Source organism: Phoca vitulina, unplaced genomic scaffold (genome assembly GCF_004348235.1).
Source record: "Phoca vitulina isolate PV1807 unplaced genomic scaffold, GSC_HSeal_1.0 scaffold16, whole genome shotgun sequence".
Classification (NCBI taxonomy): Eukaryota; Metazoa; Chordata; class Mammalia; order Carnivora; family Phocidae; genus Phoca; species Phoca vitulina.
The window spans coordinates 25,085,831-25,103,557 of NW_022589719.1; the positions used below are offsets into that span (position 1 = coordinate 25,085,831).

General features: G+C 35.8%; 1 protein-coding gene and 1 pseudogene across 1 annotated transcript; one reads left to right on the forward strand and one right to left on the reverse strand.

Moving 5' to 3' along the window:
* Nucleotides 1-375: 375 nt before the first annotated feature.
* On the forward strand, nt 376-1,326 carry LOC116638634 (olfactory receptor 4P4-like). The gene has a single exon (XM_032414742.1). It carries the CDS (start codon nt 376-378, stop codon nt 1,324-1,326), a length of 951 nt encoding a protein of 316 aa, XP_032270633.1.
* A 5,375-nt stretch (nt 1,327-6,701) lies between these two features.
* Nucleotides 6,702-7,633, reverse strand: LOC116638635 (annotated as a pseudogene).
* Between the last annotated feature and the right edge of the window lie 10,094 nt (nt 7,634-17,727).

A 17,727-nucleotide genomic window follows, 5' to 3' on the forward strand; every position in this document is an offset into this window, starting at 1 on the left:
TTTAAAATGTGCAAAAAATTTTAATTATGTAAGTTATACTCCTTTTGTTATCTAATTAATGCAACTAACAAAAATTATTTCTTTAACGTCAAACTAACATTTGAATATTCCGTAATCATTGATGGTAATGTTGAAAATTACATCATTTTTCCCATTATAGAATTATTTACAATAGATTTCTAAAATAAGAGAAATAAAAAAGAAGCATAAATCTAGGTATCAGGAATAAATATTACGTATTCAATGATATCAATTTGCTTTTTGGTAAATTTTATAGTATTGTTGCCATGCTGCTAATTTTCTATGCAGATTCACATTTTCTTTCTTTTCAGATATTTAACCCATCTGTTTACAATATATGCCAGTCTGAAACACATGGAGATCCAGAGGAATGTCTCAGAATTCATTCTTTTGGGATTTTCATATGACCAGAACATGCAAGTGTTTTGCTTTGTGCTCTTCTTATTCTGTTATGTTGCCCTGTTGGCAGGAAACCTTCTGATCCTTGTCTCCATTCGATGCAGCCCTCTTTTTCACCAACCCATGTACTACTTCCTCAGCCACTTATCCACTATGGACATCTGCTATACCTCTAGCATTACACCCAAATTAATTGGTGACCTGCTAGTGGAAAGAAAAACCATCTCCTATGGTAATTGCATGTTACAGGTCTTTGCAATGCACTTCTTTGGAATGATTGAAGTTTTAATCCTTACAGTCATGGCCTTTGATCGCTATGCTGCCATCTGCAAACCTCTCCACTACCTACTTATCATGAACAGGACAAGGTGCAGTCTCCTACTCTTAGCTGCTTGGGCTGGTGGGGCTGTCCACTCCTTTCCTCAATTTTTTATGGTAATCCGGTTGCCCTTCTGTGGTCCTAATGAGATTGATCACTACTTTTGTGATATTTTTCCTTTGCTAAAGGTGGCCTGTACTGATACCTACATCATTGGTGTCCTTGTGGTTGCCTTTTCAGGTATGGTTGCCTTAGTAACCTTTATTGTCTTATTTATTTCTTATGGGATAATATTGTTCACTTTAAGAAATCTCTCAGCTGAGGGAAGACGCAAAGCTCTCTCCACCTGTGGGTCTCATATCACTGTGGTCATCTTATTTTTTGGGCCTGTAATCTTTATCTACCTTAGACCACCTACTACTTTTCCTGAGGACAAAATATTTGCTCTATTTTACACCATCATTGCTCCTATGTTCAATCCCCTAATCTATACTCTGAGAAATTCAGAGATGAAAAACACCATGAGAAAAATTTGGTGTCAAACATCAGAGCTCAACATCTTTTTAGCAAAACAGAGGGGCAGCTAGATGTGGATAGGGGAGGGAGGAAACAATCTCACGGAATAATTGTTCCACTGGTATCATGTTATGAGTGACAGAACTTAGGACTTAGAGTTTAATAATAACTACAAAGAAATATTAATTTAACCATACAAAAAATAAGTTTAAAACTTAGTTAATTTTGTGGGCTTAGAGGTGGTATGAACAAGTTTACACAGACAAAATCAGTTACACGCACAGTTAAGACAATGTTATATAAAATGTGAATTTTGATGTAAAAAAGAAAACTTTAATAGTAATTGTATTAGAAAATTCAGTTTTAGTGGCTAGACCACATGATGAAACATTCTGTCTGGCAAAGGAGTAGTTAAAATCCCTAATTTTAAGATCAAGTTTTGATTCATGATAGCATCTTCACCTAAATGATCTCAAGTCGTATTTATAAATTAATATACATCAAGAAGTTTGCATAATAGAATCTGACTTAAAGTGATTCTCTGGTTTTAACTCTCTTGACTTCACTTTGGAAATAAAAATAAACTAGTAAAGATAAAGTGAAATCAGTTACTTGGGATATTAAAAATACACTCACTGCTCTTCTACATATTGGCCCATTAAAAAAGTCCATAAAGGAACTGAATCATAAAATGCCAGAAATTAGTAGGGAAGTCACTGTTTGTCAGATCCAAAGTCCTTCTTATGAACACAAGAAAAACATAAGCAAAAAACAAATAAGAGCTCAAACAAACAAACTTCAATCAAAAAACCCTGTAACACAAATCATGGAAATGAAGGGAAAAGGCAAATCATCTTTGTAAATAACATGAAGAGGAGATGCATGAGATATATTTCCTAGAGGAACCTGAAAAAAAAATTTGATGTGATGTGTTTATTTGGATCTCTAACAAGATACAAAAATAAATGATTTCTTAGAAAACAGAGCAAATATCATGAAGATAGAAGAGTTCGTGTAACAGGATTATATGAACAGGATGATGATGAAAATACACAAAGAATTTTAGTCCATGAAAATGCAATACTAAAGTTACAGTGATTTTACAGGCCCTATATACGGAAGGATGGAAGTGTAGAAAAATTGATGAGGGAGATGTAATTCATTAGAGTTTTTATAGCAGAGGGGAACTGGACAGATTACTAGTTTGTCAAGTTACTAATAAAACAAAAATATTGCCAGATTTAAAAGCTCCAGCTTTACCCTTTATTTAATGTTTTATTTTTACCAAATTTACTCAATTTACCTTTAATCAGATAGATCACTACATATGTGATGTGAAGCCCCTTTTGGAACTGGTGTGCAAAGACATACATATTGTTAGTATTTTAGTGATTGCTAATTCAAGGATGGTGGTGGCAGCCTTTTTTGTTGTCCTGGTGGCTTCTTCTATACTCATTTAGGATCTAATCCTCTGCAGGGCAATGCAAAGCTCTCTCCACCTGCAGCTCTCACATAATGGTGGTAGTTTTATTCTTCATGCCCTGTACCCATACTTATGTTCTACCTGCAGAGAGTGAGAATGGATATAAGGAAATTTCCGTATTTTATACTGTGATTGTCCCCATGCCAAATCCTCTCAGCTATACTCTGAGAAAGATGGAGATGAAAATCGCCGTGGGGTAGGTGTGGTCTAAAATAGCACATTCAGAATTCATGTAAATAAGGTGGTATTCTTTGTACTTTCGATCCTACGTACCAAAGGCATTTATCTCTTGAATAGTTATAGAAAGCATATAAACTTTGTCTGGGCACTCGGGCTAAATTACCTCTGACTGACGTTACATGAGCCAAAGAAGCAAGTTACTGTGAATCAGACTGCAATCTGTCACCTTAAAAGATCCATCTAGTTCCACGTGTGACCACTTGCATGTGAGGAAGCAAGAAATGCCCTTCTGAAGCATATCACTGATCATGTCACCCCCTTATCCAAAAATGTGTAAGGAATCCTATTTTCCTTGGAATAAAACTAACTTTCCTGCTTGTTTATCAGAAATCTTCCATAAATCATCTGAGTCTAATTTGCCAATCTTAGAAGTCACTATGTTGGTAGAAAGTATGGTGTTAAAATCACAGGCTTTTGGGTCAGGGAGAGCAGGGTGAATACTGACAGATTTTATCTCTGGGTCTTGACAATTCACTTTAATTTTATTAGTCTCCCTTTTAAAAATATCTATAAAATGGTGTAATATTGTCCTTCATAAAGATGTAATGTTACTTTGGCTAACACATGTGAAGTTTTAATGTGGCACATGGCTACCAGAAACTCATGTTAGTTATTTTTCCTCTTTGTTTGCTTTTCTCTTTGCATGTCCCTTTGCTCAGATGCTTTCATCCAGCTACACTGGGTCCATCTACATTCTCCAAACACACTCTAGGATCTATCAACATTAAGCTATCTCTTCTGCTTAGGATTCCCTACTCCCATGCTCGAGGATCCATGTCTTACCTATAATTCACACTCATGATGTCATCTTACTCAGGAAGATTTTTCAGATATGTCAACAGACCAGAATTATTTCTGATTCCTTCCCTGTTCTTCATTGCTATGCAGCTGTACATTTACTCCTTTTCAAATAATCCTGTGCCGTATATGAGTGTTTCTTCTTTCAAATTGTGTTTTTCAGTTTGATGGAGCCAGAAGATTATCTGGCTTTTTTTTTTTTTTTTCTATATGTCTCCTTTTTTCCTATCTATAAACCTGGCACTAATTAAGATGTAAGTAAACCGTTCCTGAATTAAATTCAAAGATACTGTTTTCCCTTTTTATTTGACTGCATATATTGTCCTTACATACTTAGAACTCTCCCTACGTCACAAACAATCATGCATTAATGATAAAATAAGTATTGTCAGAAAGGCTAAAAGTTTAACATGTGTTCCCATGTGCCTCTTAGGGAGGTAATGAAATCTAGCAGATTCCCAGGCCCCCTAGAATATCTTATTATTTGTTTATTTTCTACAATAAAGAGGCACTACTATTTTAATGATTGTTTATATCCATGTCCATTGAATCATACAATCCAATCTCAGCTTCGTGTTTTGGTTCCCATTTGTCTGGACATTTCTCTCTGACCAAACACTTGTGTTCTCTTAACAGAATGATTGGATTGCTTCCAAACAGAGTTTGCTTGACTTAGGTATTCCTGCCCCAGAGCCAAGACAAAATCCAAGAAAAACCATGGAGGCAATAGTGCCTGTCTGTGGATGACAAGGTCATCTTTGGATGTTTCAACTCTTAGAACTTTTCACACATATAACTAATACTTTTTTTTTTTTTTTTTTTTTGAGCCATGAAAACCTCTGAAATGTCAGGGAAACCACCCTGCCCATTCCACAGAAATTCCTCTGACTGGTTATTTATTCATAGTTCTGTTTGCTCTGGTTTAATGTAACATTTTTCCAAAAAGTATTTGGATTATTTTTAAGTATAAAGATGTAGTGGGTGTATGTGTACCTATGTGTGCATGATGATTGTGTCTGTGTGTGTGGTAATGGGGACCGTGGGGGTCTTGAGGACACATCAGGAGGAATAACCACTAGAAAGAATGTTATGCAACAAAACCAAAAACCTTTTTATTATCTTTTATTTTTTCTCAACGATCCACAAGATTTTATGAGAAAAAAGATATGAGGATATTATATAATAAGCCAACAAAAAAATGCACTGTGATAAGATTATTTATCTACTTGTCAGGTGTTCTTTCTAGGATTCATTTTCCAGCCTGCAGCGCAATGCCTACTATATTTTTTTTAAGATTTTTTATTTATTCATTTGAGAGAGAAATGAGCAGGGGGAGGGGCAGAGGGAGAAGGAGAAGCAGATTCCCTGATGAGCAGGGTGCCTTACATGGGGCTTGATCCCAGGATGCCGGGAGCATGACCTGAGCCCAAGGTAGACGCTCAGCTGACTGAGGTGCCCCACAATGTCTACTATGTTCAAAAATATCTGTCAGGTAAATGCCTAGAAGACTTTCATAGGATGTTTTGCTCTGCATGTGAGTTTAAACACAAAATATTTAAGGAATATTTATGTTTACAAATGTGTAGTTTAAGAAATCCTATCCATTTCTACCGGGATTTATCACTAATCTAAAAGTACATCATCACTACCTTTTGTTAAGGGAAGATCTTAACCTGCTAAGGAACACGCATACTACCCAAGCACACTATATTAGACCCAAGATTCAGAAATTATCAGACTGGGGGAAGCTTAGACATCTTGGATGGGCCCTAAGGGAAAGACTGGAGTCCAAAATCAGCTGTGGGCGACATAGTTCTATGTGACTTCTACCTCAGCACCCTCTCCAGGTCCTTTACCTTTTCTTCAAACCTTCATCTGTGTCTAGGCGTCCACTGAGAAGGCTGGTTGAGACACTTCTAGACTCTTTTAGTATTCTCTTCAACACCAGAGAGATGCCCAGGATTATGTTATCACATATCCTTATTATTTCAAAGCGATCTTTTTGTCTTTTTTTTTTTCTTATTGTGAAAGTTTGCCCCATCTTGTTAATCATCCATCACTTCACATATTTATCTTTCTAAAAAAATTTAAGTTCTACTCCCTTAGCAAATTTCAATTATATAACCATTTTATCAATTATAGTCATCACATTACACATTCGATTCTCAGACCTTACTCACAGCTAAATGTTTATAACCTTCTACCAACCTCTCCTGTTCCTCCAACTCCTCAGCCTCTGGAAACTCCTTTTCTACTTTCTGATTCTATGAGATGGATTTTTTTTTTTTAAGATAGCACATATAAGTGATACAATGCACTATCTGTCTTTCTTTGGCTTATTTTGCTTAGCATAATGCCCTCAAGTTCATAAGTGACAGTATTTCCTTCTTTCTCATGGTTAAAAAATATATATATATAAGATATATATATATATTTTTTTTATTTATATAAAAGATATATATATATATATATCTCCACTTATCCACTTAGGTTGTTCCATATCATGGCTTTTGTGAATAATCTACACACAAAAAAATCTTAGTTTCAAATAGTTCATTCTTTACTCTACCTAAATAATCAAATTTCTCAAAGCATTTAGATTTTATTGAATACCACTTAGACTAGTTGCTTCATCTGAAAGTACACAAAATAGTCTTATTTTACTTCATGTTCAGATACTTTTACCGTAAAATGAACTATAATCTGAATTGGGTCCCTCATAAGGAAAATTGGACAATCAGCTAAATCAGAGGGAGTTGGGGGGTCTTTCCTAGATATGGGTCCCAACATTTCAGTCCAGTTCAATATTGCAGCTACAGTGATTAGAGTATGTTTTCGTTCTCACCTTCAGGTGGTGCTGAGGGGATATGACATGCCATCGCATTATGGTGAAGAAATTTAAGTTCCTGAGTCAGTAAGACCCGGTTATGACAGGTGAGCTGTGTGGCTTTGAACATAGTCTACAGAATGTGCCATTGTAGACCACACCTTCCCCATGGTGATTTTCATCTCCATGTTTCTCAGGGTATAGATGAGAGGATTCAGCATGGGGACAATCACAGTGTAAAACACAGAGATTTCCTTATCCTTGTTCTCACTTCCTGCAGGTAGAACATAAGTATAGATACAGGGCACAAAGAATAAAAAGACCACCATTATGTGAGAGCTGCAGGTGGAGAGTGCTTTGAGTCGCCCTACAGAGGAGCAGGTCCTAAGATTATATGAGAATGTAAGAAGCCACCAGGACAAGAAAAATGACAACCACCACCATCCCTGAATTTGCAATCACTAAGATACTAACAACATGAATATCTTTGCACACCAGTTTCAAAAGAGGCTTCACATCACATATGTAGTGATCTATTCGATTAGGACCACAGAAAGGTAAATTGAGTACCATGAGCAATAGAGCGACAGAGTGAAAATGAAGATCAACATGCTACACCTCCACTGGTTCATGATGACCATGTAGTGCAGGGGCTTGACAACAGCAACATAGAGGTCTAAAGCCATGGACACCAGGATGAATATCTCTACACCGCCTGCAAGTGGGCAGTGAAGAGCTGGGTCATACGGTTGTTATAGGAAATATTTTTTCTTGCTGCACCTAAGTCCCTGATTAGCCTGGGGACCACAGTGGAGGTGTAGCAGAGGTCCATGAGGGAAAGGTGACAGAGAAAATAGTACATTGGTTGTTCACTTAGATGGCTGCATGTGATTGTGAGTAAGATGATGAAATTTCCCATTAAGACAGCCAGGTAGCAGAGCAGGAACAAGAGAAAGAACAGTAGCTCTAGCTGCTTATTTCTCCATAATCCCATGAAAACAAATTCTGTGACATTGTTCTGATTTTCCATGAGGTCGAGGTGAGTCCAGAGACACAACAGAAACTTAATTCATCTGAAATGATACAGAACATATGACATTTTAGTAGTACATTTTAAATTGTTGGAGTATTTTTACACCAAAAATATGTAGGTCACAGAGGAATATTTACACTTATCTTTGATATCTTTTTGGTTTAAGGCTGTTATCATATTTCAAATGATGTTTAATGAAAGCATACTATACGCTGAGAAATTTTATAAATATTTTGTATGCATTTAACTCATAATAACCCAATAGTGACTCTTCTGATATCTATTTTACATATGAGCGAACAAAAATGGGTAGGTTCAGATAATAATACCAATCATTGAGATACTAAGTAGTAAGCTAAGATATGAACTTGTATCTGATGCTAAATTCTGTGGTCTTCAAACTATGCTACATTCCCTGACCAAATGGACCTCTATCTGTTTTCTACCACCTTCAAAGATATGTTTTTTTTTCCATCTCTGCCATTAACTCCCAAATAACTGTAAGCAATTCTCTCCCCTCTTATATGCTACTAATAATAATTTATAAAGCCCCAATCTAACACCACATTCTATACCTTCAGTAGAACTTAATATATATTCTTGACATAAAAGCAAAATCAAGATTCTTAATCATAGCAGATAATTACCTGAATTAGTTGATAATAAATTCAGTGACTCTCCTTCTTGGCAGTTTGGTCAAGATTCAGTTTGGTCAAGATTCAGGAGAGGCAGGAAATGGAGAACCAGAGGCACAGTCTGGGCACCTGGATATGGGAACATGGTGTTATTATTAAATAAAAGCTTTCCCTTTTTCCAAATCATTCTAAAGACACATTTCAGAGGTTGCTGTTTAAAATGTTAGAAACACTGTGCAGAGCTAGTTTTCTGTTGACATATTGAAGAACCCAAGGTGATTAAAGAATGTCCTGCATGTTTAACCATGCAGTTAAGCAGCACAGCCACTTAGATGCAGTAGATCTAGGAAGAGAGAGTGAATATGTTGAGCCATCACCTTTTACCCATAACCAAATGTCCACCAAAGCAAAATCATGATTTGCCTAAAAGACTATTAATGTGAATGAATTATTTTAATGGTACCAGCAACAGTATGTTGAGGTGGACAGATCTCTTGTCTAATGATCATGAAGGTGAGCATCCAGGCTCCTTTATCTTGTTACCTTTTTCTTGTTAGTACTGAGCAATTCATTCTCTCTCATCCTCCTTCTCCAGCTGGTAAGTGGAACTAAAAATACTGCATCCATCCGCCTTGTGCCAAGAGCAAAATGGAGTTCCTTTGAGAATAATCAATGAAAGGTCTTATGGTTCTAAGTTGTCACGTCCACAGAAGAGTACTCCCAAAAATGTGTGGAGAGGAACAGTTATATAAGAAAATAGATAACAGGATGTTCTTCACCAATTAATTGGTTTTACCCGTGGATTTTGTATTCTGCCACAATGGGACGAGTTGAAGATTTTATATTAGACGTACATTCAGGATAAGGAAACATCATTGGCAAAGGGATAAGTTTCTTCTGGTTTCAACATAGAGCTTGGCAAAGTACTTCTTTATGTATCAATTGAGAATATCCAAGCTGAAACTTTCATTATATGGAATAATAGGATCAGTTAAAGGACATATGTAAATCCCAGGGCAGCTTTTCATTAAAATCGTAGAAAAAAACTAGAAAATCAAAACTGTAGGGAATGCAGCTCTTGGTTTAGAGTGTGTTCTGAACATTGGTGCAAGCCTGAACATCTCTTAACACAAAAACCAGTTCTGCTCAACCTACAATGTTTAAAAATCAGTTGTGAAAATATAGATCAATATAGAAAAAGATCTATAGCAGCGCCAATAATCTTTCTGCTGGGAATCCCCTGGTGGAAAAAAAAAGAAAAAAGAATCCATAAAACCTCCTTGTGCCTCTTTCCTTTCTTTCCCTTCCCTTGCTCTTTCTCTCTCCCTCTCTCTGTCAATATATCATAGTGTATTCACCCTTATTGTACTCACCCTTCTTCTTGTGATGATGTGAGATGGTAAAATGCCCACATGATGAGATGAAGTGAGGTGAATGAGGTAAGCATTGTCAAATAGCCTTAGGCTGCTATTGACCTTCTCACAACACATCAAATGAGGATCATCTGCTTCTGCACCATGGTTGACAGCAGGAAACTGAAACCATGGATAAAGGGGACTACTCAATTATTGTCTTTGTTTTGCAAACAAGGAAACTTGAATCCAAGGTTGCACAAGTACTAAGAGGGAGGTCTACTTCTAAATCATCGGTTTAAACCATATGATTTGGAAGCTCATACTTTTTTTCATTGTGCTTAGATGTCTTCTCCCAAACACAAATGAAGGCTAAAAACCTTCATCAATTGCACTCCAGATTTTCCTGAATGCCTTCTCTTAAAAATAACTACCAAGAAAATTATTACAGAATAACTTAAAAATTTAAATTATGAGAGCAAATTCTGTATAAAATGAAGACTTGTGGAAATTACAATTATTTTCTCTTTATCATATTTATACATATACAAATATATATTTGTATTAATATTATATATATATAATAAATATGTCAAGGTGATCCTTCAGGTGGTTCCTCTTACTTTTTGTATCTGTACTATATAACAGCAAACAGACATGGAGCACCTCTGGCTCTCCTGTTTATCTTCCATCCAAAGAACCTTTTAGGAAAACATTGTTGGGAATACCATGAATTAAATAAAGCATGTGAGGGTCCTCAAGGTGAAAACTCCCACAGGAATTTTACATCAGCCAATGTGTGTTTGATTATAATTTGAAAAATAAAGCCCATTTAGTATAGTGGTTATATAGATGGGCTGGAGGCTTATTTGATTTATATCGTTTTTTAACAGGATTTATTTATTTATTTGAGAGAGGGAAAGATAGCATAAGGAGGGTCAGAGGGAGAAAGAGAATCCTGAAGCAGACTCCCTGCTGAGCATGGAGCCCAACTCCAGCTGGATCCTAGGACCCAGATACCATGATCTAAGCTGAAATCCGGAGTTGGATGCTTAACTGACTGAGCCACCCAGGCACCCCTTGATGTATCTCTTGAGGGTGATTAGCTGAATGAATCATTACATTTGTATTTTTCTAGCACTGATTTAATGTGAATATGTATTTTTCTTTCTGTCTTCTCCTTGAATAATTTCTTCAAAGACTGGAGATGTATATTATATGTACACATATATTTTTAACTGCACATATCATCTAACGTTAAATATGCAGAGTATAGAAAAGTATTAATATTTTACTCATCAACATAGAGTCATTGCCATAAGCATGAAGATTTTGAAATAATTCTCAATGGTTAATTACATCCATTGTTAACTTAGAAGTCATCTGTACTGCTTTATGATACTAAAAGGTTTCATAAAAAATTAGGGTCTCAGAATTTGGGAATGCCACAATGCATAATTAGTTATTTTCCTTATTTTAGTGTGTTTTTGTTTTACTTTTTTCGAGTAAATCAGGTTGAGTAAATTGTAGTCTTTCGTTCACAGCAGAATCCTCATGGATCCATGCTAGGTCCATCTAGGTCTAATTTTACTTTATTTTTTTTTCTGCATTGCTCATTTCCACTTCTGCTTGCCACTGCAGTGCACCCACTGTACTCAGTTGTACTCAACTTCACTAGCCCCAGGATATTACACATTCCTTGTGATCTTCCTACAACAGCCCCCATCTTGAATAGAACCTCTTACAATACTATCCATAAAGTATGACATTTGACTCTGTCTTCTTGCTGCATGACACTGCCTCATGCATATACTTAGTAATCTAGTCTCCAAATGCATAAAGCAAGTTTAGATAAATCCACATGAAGAAAAATATGAATCCACCTTCACAGCGGAAGATTTCAATGTTCCTTTTTCAATGATTGATGACTAAAGAAGGCAGTAAGTCCAGAGGGTATAATGGATCTGAACAACTTAAAGTATATGGAGGTATATATAAAAGTATACATTTAAGAAGGAATATATATTTTGACATGCATAGAGGGAATATACATAAAATTAGCTATTAGGTTATTTTAAAAAGCCTCACCATATTTTTAAAAAGTGACATTATACAAAATTCTGAGTGCAATAAAAGATATAAGTAGATCTAGATCTAGATCTAGGTGGATATGAATATAAATACACATACAAATACAATATTAGAAATGAAAATTATACTCTGCAAAATAGCTAATTTGTTAAGATATAAATCATACCAGAAATTTAAAAATCTACCTATACTTGAAATATAAGGAACATACTACATGTCAAATTTTAGAGGATACAGGAAGAGTGGTACTTTTAAAGAAATTTATAACCTTAATATTTTCATTAAAAAAAAAGAAAATCTGAAAGGTAATCTATCTTTAGAAGACAGGAGCACATCAAAAAGTAGTATGAGAAAACATAAGGCAAATCAAAGTGAAAATTAAAAGAAACAAAAAATACAAAAGAAAGAGCAACAAATTTTTACGTTAGATCTTTGAGAAAAACGTTCAAAAACTAATGATGTAATGTATGGTGATTAACATAACATAATAAAATAAAATTAAAAAAAAATAAATTACTGCTGATCCATTTCCCAAAGTTTAGGAACTATTAAGCCTAATGGAAAAGCGACAACAACCAACAGAATGATTAATGAAGAAAGAAGCTGATATATTTTGGAGAGAGAACTTTGTGGAATTTTAGACTACCCACCATTTCCTACTTCCCAGGTCAATGGCAGCCATGAAGATGGTGGCCCACATTCCTTATGGGGCTTGCTGGTGTCAGAGGGAACAATACAAACCTTGAGCTCAAAGGATCCTGATGGTATGTTTTGCATTTTTGGTGGCCTCATGAAGAATTGGCTCCCTGGCTTAATTTTGTTTCATATGCCTGGGTGACTTCCCAGGGCTGGAGAGGCCTGCAGGGTAGATTTTATCAAAATCATTTGAGGCAAATATTCTAGTCACAACTACCTGATGCAAGGTATAAGGTAAGGAAAGCAACAAATAGACTGAAAACCCTGGAAAGAATGAGGCTTGGGAAGGAGATACATGTGAGAACAAGGGCTATGAGAACTACCTGTGTATATACCAGGGAATCTAGAGGACCATCCCTATATGCTCAGGGCTGGATGCATACTCAGAAAAATTCAAGAAGACAGTAATATTGTTACCACTGAATGATCATTGGGCCTATGCAAGCAGGAAGTGAAAGCTAAGGCAGTGTTTTAAGTAACCTGGCAAAGTGCAAACATAACTTAGGTATTGCCAATTCAGTTTCAGACCACTGCAATAAAGTGAATATCACAATAAAGTGAGTCAATAAATATTTTGGTTTCCCAGTGTATATCAAAGTTATATTTATACTATACTGCAGTCTAAATTGTGCTGGAGCATGATTAAAAAATAATGCTTTTTAAACTATAATATATGTTATTGCTAAATGCTGCTAACCATCATTTGAGCTTTCAGAGAGTTATATCTTGTTGCTGGTGGAGGGTCTTGCCTTAAAGTTAATGGCTGCTGAGCAAAGAGTGTGGTGGTTGCTGAAGTTTTGGGTGGCTGTGGTAATTTCTTAAAATAACAAGTTTTCTTGCATTGATTGAGTCTTCCTTTCACAAATGTGTTCTCTGTAGCATAAGATACTGTTTGATAGACTTTTATGCACAGGAGACCTTCTTTCAAAACTGAAGTCAATCCTCTCAAATCCTGCTAGTGCTTTATCTACCAATTTTATGCACTATTCTAAATCCTTTGTTGTCGTTTCAACAATCTTCACAGCATCTTCATCAGGACTAGATTCCATCTCAAGAAACCACTTTCTTTGCTCTTCCATAAAAAGCAACCCTTCATATGTTAAAATTTGATCATGAGATTATGGCAACTCAGCCACATCTTCAGGCTCCACTTCTGATTTTCCATCTCTTGTTATTTCCACCACATCTGCAGTGACTTCTGCCACTGAAAGCCTCAAAGTCATTCATGAGAGTTAAAATCAACTTCTTTCCAAACTCTTATTAATGTCAATAGTTTGATCTCTTCCCATGAATTGCAAATGTTCTTAATGGCATCTGGGGTGGTGAATTCTTTTCAGAAGGTTTTCAGTTTACTTTTTTCAGATCCATCAAAGGAATCCCTATCGATAGCAGCTATAGGCTTACAAAACACATTCCTTAACTAATAAGACTTGAAAGTCAACACTTCTCCTTGATCAGTGGGCTGAACACTGGATGTTAGGTTAGCAGGCATGAAAATGTGAATCTTGCTGGATATCTCCATCAGAGCCCTTGGGTGACCGGGCGCATTGTTAATGAGCAGTCATATTTGGAAAGGCATCTTTTTTTTTTTTTTCTGAACATCAGGTCCCAAGAATGGGTTTAAAATATTCAGTAAACCATGTTGTAAAGAGATGTGCTGTCATCCAGCCTTTGTTGTTCTACTTGTGGAACATAAGCAGAGTAGATTTTGCACAATTCTTAAGGGCCCCAGGATTTTCAGAATGGTAAATGTACATTTTCTTTATCCATTTTCCATCGATGGACAGTAAGTTTGTTTACTTATCTTAGATTTTGTAAATAATTCTGCAATGGAAGAATGAAAGACTGTTACATTAAAAAGTGTAAAATACTTTTGAAAGCAATTAAGGAATACCTAGTTAAATAGAAACACAGATCATGTTTATGGATTAGAAGACTATAATATGATTAAGATAGCAAGATTCCTCAAGTGACCCACAGATTCCATGCAATCCCTGTGAAGATATCAATAGCCTTTTTTGTCAGAGTGAAAGTTGGTCCTAAAATTTATATGGCACTACATGGAACCCTGAAAACAATAATACAAATTCTACACAAAGTCTTTCAGAAAATAGAGAGAATAGTACACAATTAATTATAGGAAGCCAGCATTGCCTAAATGCCAAGTCATATTGAAACACAAGAATGACAATTATCTCTTATGAACCCAAACCCAAAGATATTAAACAAAATACCAGTAAACCAAATCCATCAATGCTTCTTAAAAAATAGTAATTGACCATGATGATGTGGAATTTATTCCAGGCATAAAAGGCTGATTTAACATTTAAAAAAATCAGTGTATGGGGCACCTGGGTGGCTCAGTCAGTAAGCGGCTGCCTTCGGCTCAGGTCATGATCCTGGGGTCCTGGGATTGAGACCCGTATCGGGCTTTCTGCTCAGCGGGAAGCCTGCTTCTCCCCTCTCCCACTCCCCCTGCTTGTGTTCCCTCTCTTGCTATGTCTCTCTCTGTCAAATAAATAAATAAAATCTAAAAAAAAAATCAGTGTAATTCACTAAGTTAAGAGAATGAAGGAGAATCAAAAGGTCCTTTCAATTGATGTAAAACTTATTTGATAAATTTCAATTAATATTTATGATTTAAAAAGGCTTTAGCAATGAAGAATAGAAAGGTACTTGTTCAGCTTGATAAGAAGCATATCTATAAAACCTACAAGCAATGTATTATATCATAGTAAATTTTTTCTAGCATTGGAACAAGTCAAGCATGTCCACTCATCATTTCTTTTCTGCATTGTCCCTTACATTCTAGCCATTGCAATAAGATGAGAAAAAGAAATAAAGACATACAGATTGGATAGGAAGAGACAAATTGCAAAAATATATTTATGTGCAAATGACATGATTATATAGGTAGAAAATGTTAAGTGGCCTACAAAAATTCTAATGGACCTAATTAGTTAATTTAGCAAGGTCATAAGACACATGTAAATAAAAAATACCTCATATACTTCTATAAATGCAACAATTAGAAATTAAAATTAGAAACAACTGTATGTAGAATACGATTTTAAAACGTAAAATTTGAGGGGCACCTGAGTGGCTCCATTGGTTGAGTATCCAACTCTTGGTTTTGGCTCAAGCTCATGATCTTGGGGTTGTGAGATCGAGCCCTGTGTCAGTCTTCACACTTAGCATGGAGTCTGTTTGAGATTTTCTGTCTCTCCCTCTCCCTCTGCCCCTCTTCCCACTTGTGCATGCTCTCTCTCTCTAAAATAACAAAATAAATAAAATCTTTAAAACAAAATTTGAGGATTTTTTTTTTTTTAAGAGAGAGAGAGAGAGAAAGAGTGAGGGGAGAGGCATAGGGAACTAGAGAGAGAGAATCTCAAGCAGACTCCATGCCCAGCACAGAGCCTTCCATAGGGCTCAATATCATGACCCTGAGATCATGACCCAAGCCAAAATCAAGAGTCAGTCACTCTACCAACTGAGCCACCCAGGTGCCCCAGGAATAAATTCTAAAAGTATATTCAAGACCTGTATATGAAAACTTAGGGGAGCACCTTGGTGGCTCAGTCAGTTAAACATCTGTCTTCAGTTCAGGTCATGATTCCAGGGTCCTGGGATCAAGCCCCACGTGGGGCTCTCTGCTCAGTGGGGAGCCTGCTTCTCCCTCTGCCTGCCGCTCCCCCTGCTTGTGTTTGTTCTCTCTCTTTATCTCTGACAAATAAATAAATAAAATCTTAGAAAAAAAGAAAACTAGAAAACACTGCTAATAGAAATTAAATAGAAAAATGGAGAAATATACTTTGTCATTGGGTTAAAAGACTCCACTTTTACCATGTCATTCTCTGCTTTCAGTACAATTCCAATAACAGTCTCAACAGTATTTTTAAAGAAATTATCAATTCTATTCTGAAATTTATATAGAAATACACAAATTTAAAAGAATCTTGAAGATTAAATCATATTCAAAGAAAAAACAAACAAACACATACACTACATAGTTTGGATGCTTACTCTATTTAAATTCAAGAATTGCTATAAAACTCATAATCAGTGCTGTGTGGTATTGGCTTAGGGATAAACACTGAGACCTTGAAACCAACAGAATGCCTAGATATAGGCCTAATTATATGAATTTTTACAAAGATGTCAAGTAATTCAATGGGGAAAGTATAGACTTTTCCACAAATTATACTGGATCAATTGGATATCCATATGAGAAAAAAAAATCTAAACCACAACCTCACCTCATACCATACACAAAAATGAACTCAAAATGAGTCAGAGGTCTACATGTTAAAGCTAAATCCTAGAAATCATTTTGACCTTGGGGGTAGACGATATTTATTAGATACAAAACAATAATCATGAACCATGAGAAAAAAATAAAAATTGGAATTTGTCAAAGTTTTAAAACTCAGTGCTTATCAGGTAACACCATTTTTAAAAATGAAGAGGCAATCCACGGATTAGGTGAAAATATTGTATATATACATAACACATATATGACAAAGACCTGTATTTTTTGTAAAGAAAATTTATAAATTAGTAATAAGGAAACCAGATCCCTTAGGTTTAAATTATGCAAAGGGCTTGAACAAAAGTATACAAAAGAAGGTATACAAATGGCCAATAATAATATTAAAAAAAAAGGTTCAACATCATTAGTCACCAGGGAAAGCAAATTAAAACCACAACAGTACATCACTTCAGGTCTCCTAGAATGACTCAAAGGAAATAACAGTAGCAGCTGACAAAGATGTGGAACAACTGGGACTCGTCTTGTGTTTTGAGCTCTCTCCATAAGTTTAAAGTTGCCCGGTATTCCATACTGCCCAAACCATGAATCCCAAAGATAACTAATTGGGAACCTTTTCAAGTTTCTATTTACTTCCTGCCTCTTGAAGAATGTAAAAACAAACAAACAAAGATAAAACAAACAAACAAACAAAAAAGGCTTTTGGAGTCAAGAACCTTAAAACGGCTGCCATTGATTTCATGCCCTCACTGCTCCAGCTCTCAAGCAATCAGTAGCAGGTTCCAGAGAAGTTTTATTATTGCTAAGGAGGCAGAAGTTCTCTCTGTGACATGAGTCAACAGGTTAACTACATCACAGGTCACCACACTGGAATTATGCCATTTTTCTATTTGCCCGACATTCAGGTTTCTTAGAAACTGAAGTTTATTTAGAGGAAGGGGATTCCGACATGTTTGTGTACCAAGTACGGGGCATGCAATTCCCTATTCAAATTTGGATGTTTGTCAAACATATCTCTTCAGCATAGTTTCTAAGACAAAGACTTTCTGT

What these genes read in the sequence shown, in the direction of transcription:
- LOC116638634 (XM_032414742.1), top strand. Translation starts at nt 376, where the DNA reads ATGGAGATCCAGAGGAATGTCTCAGAATTCATTCTTTTGGGATTTTCA.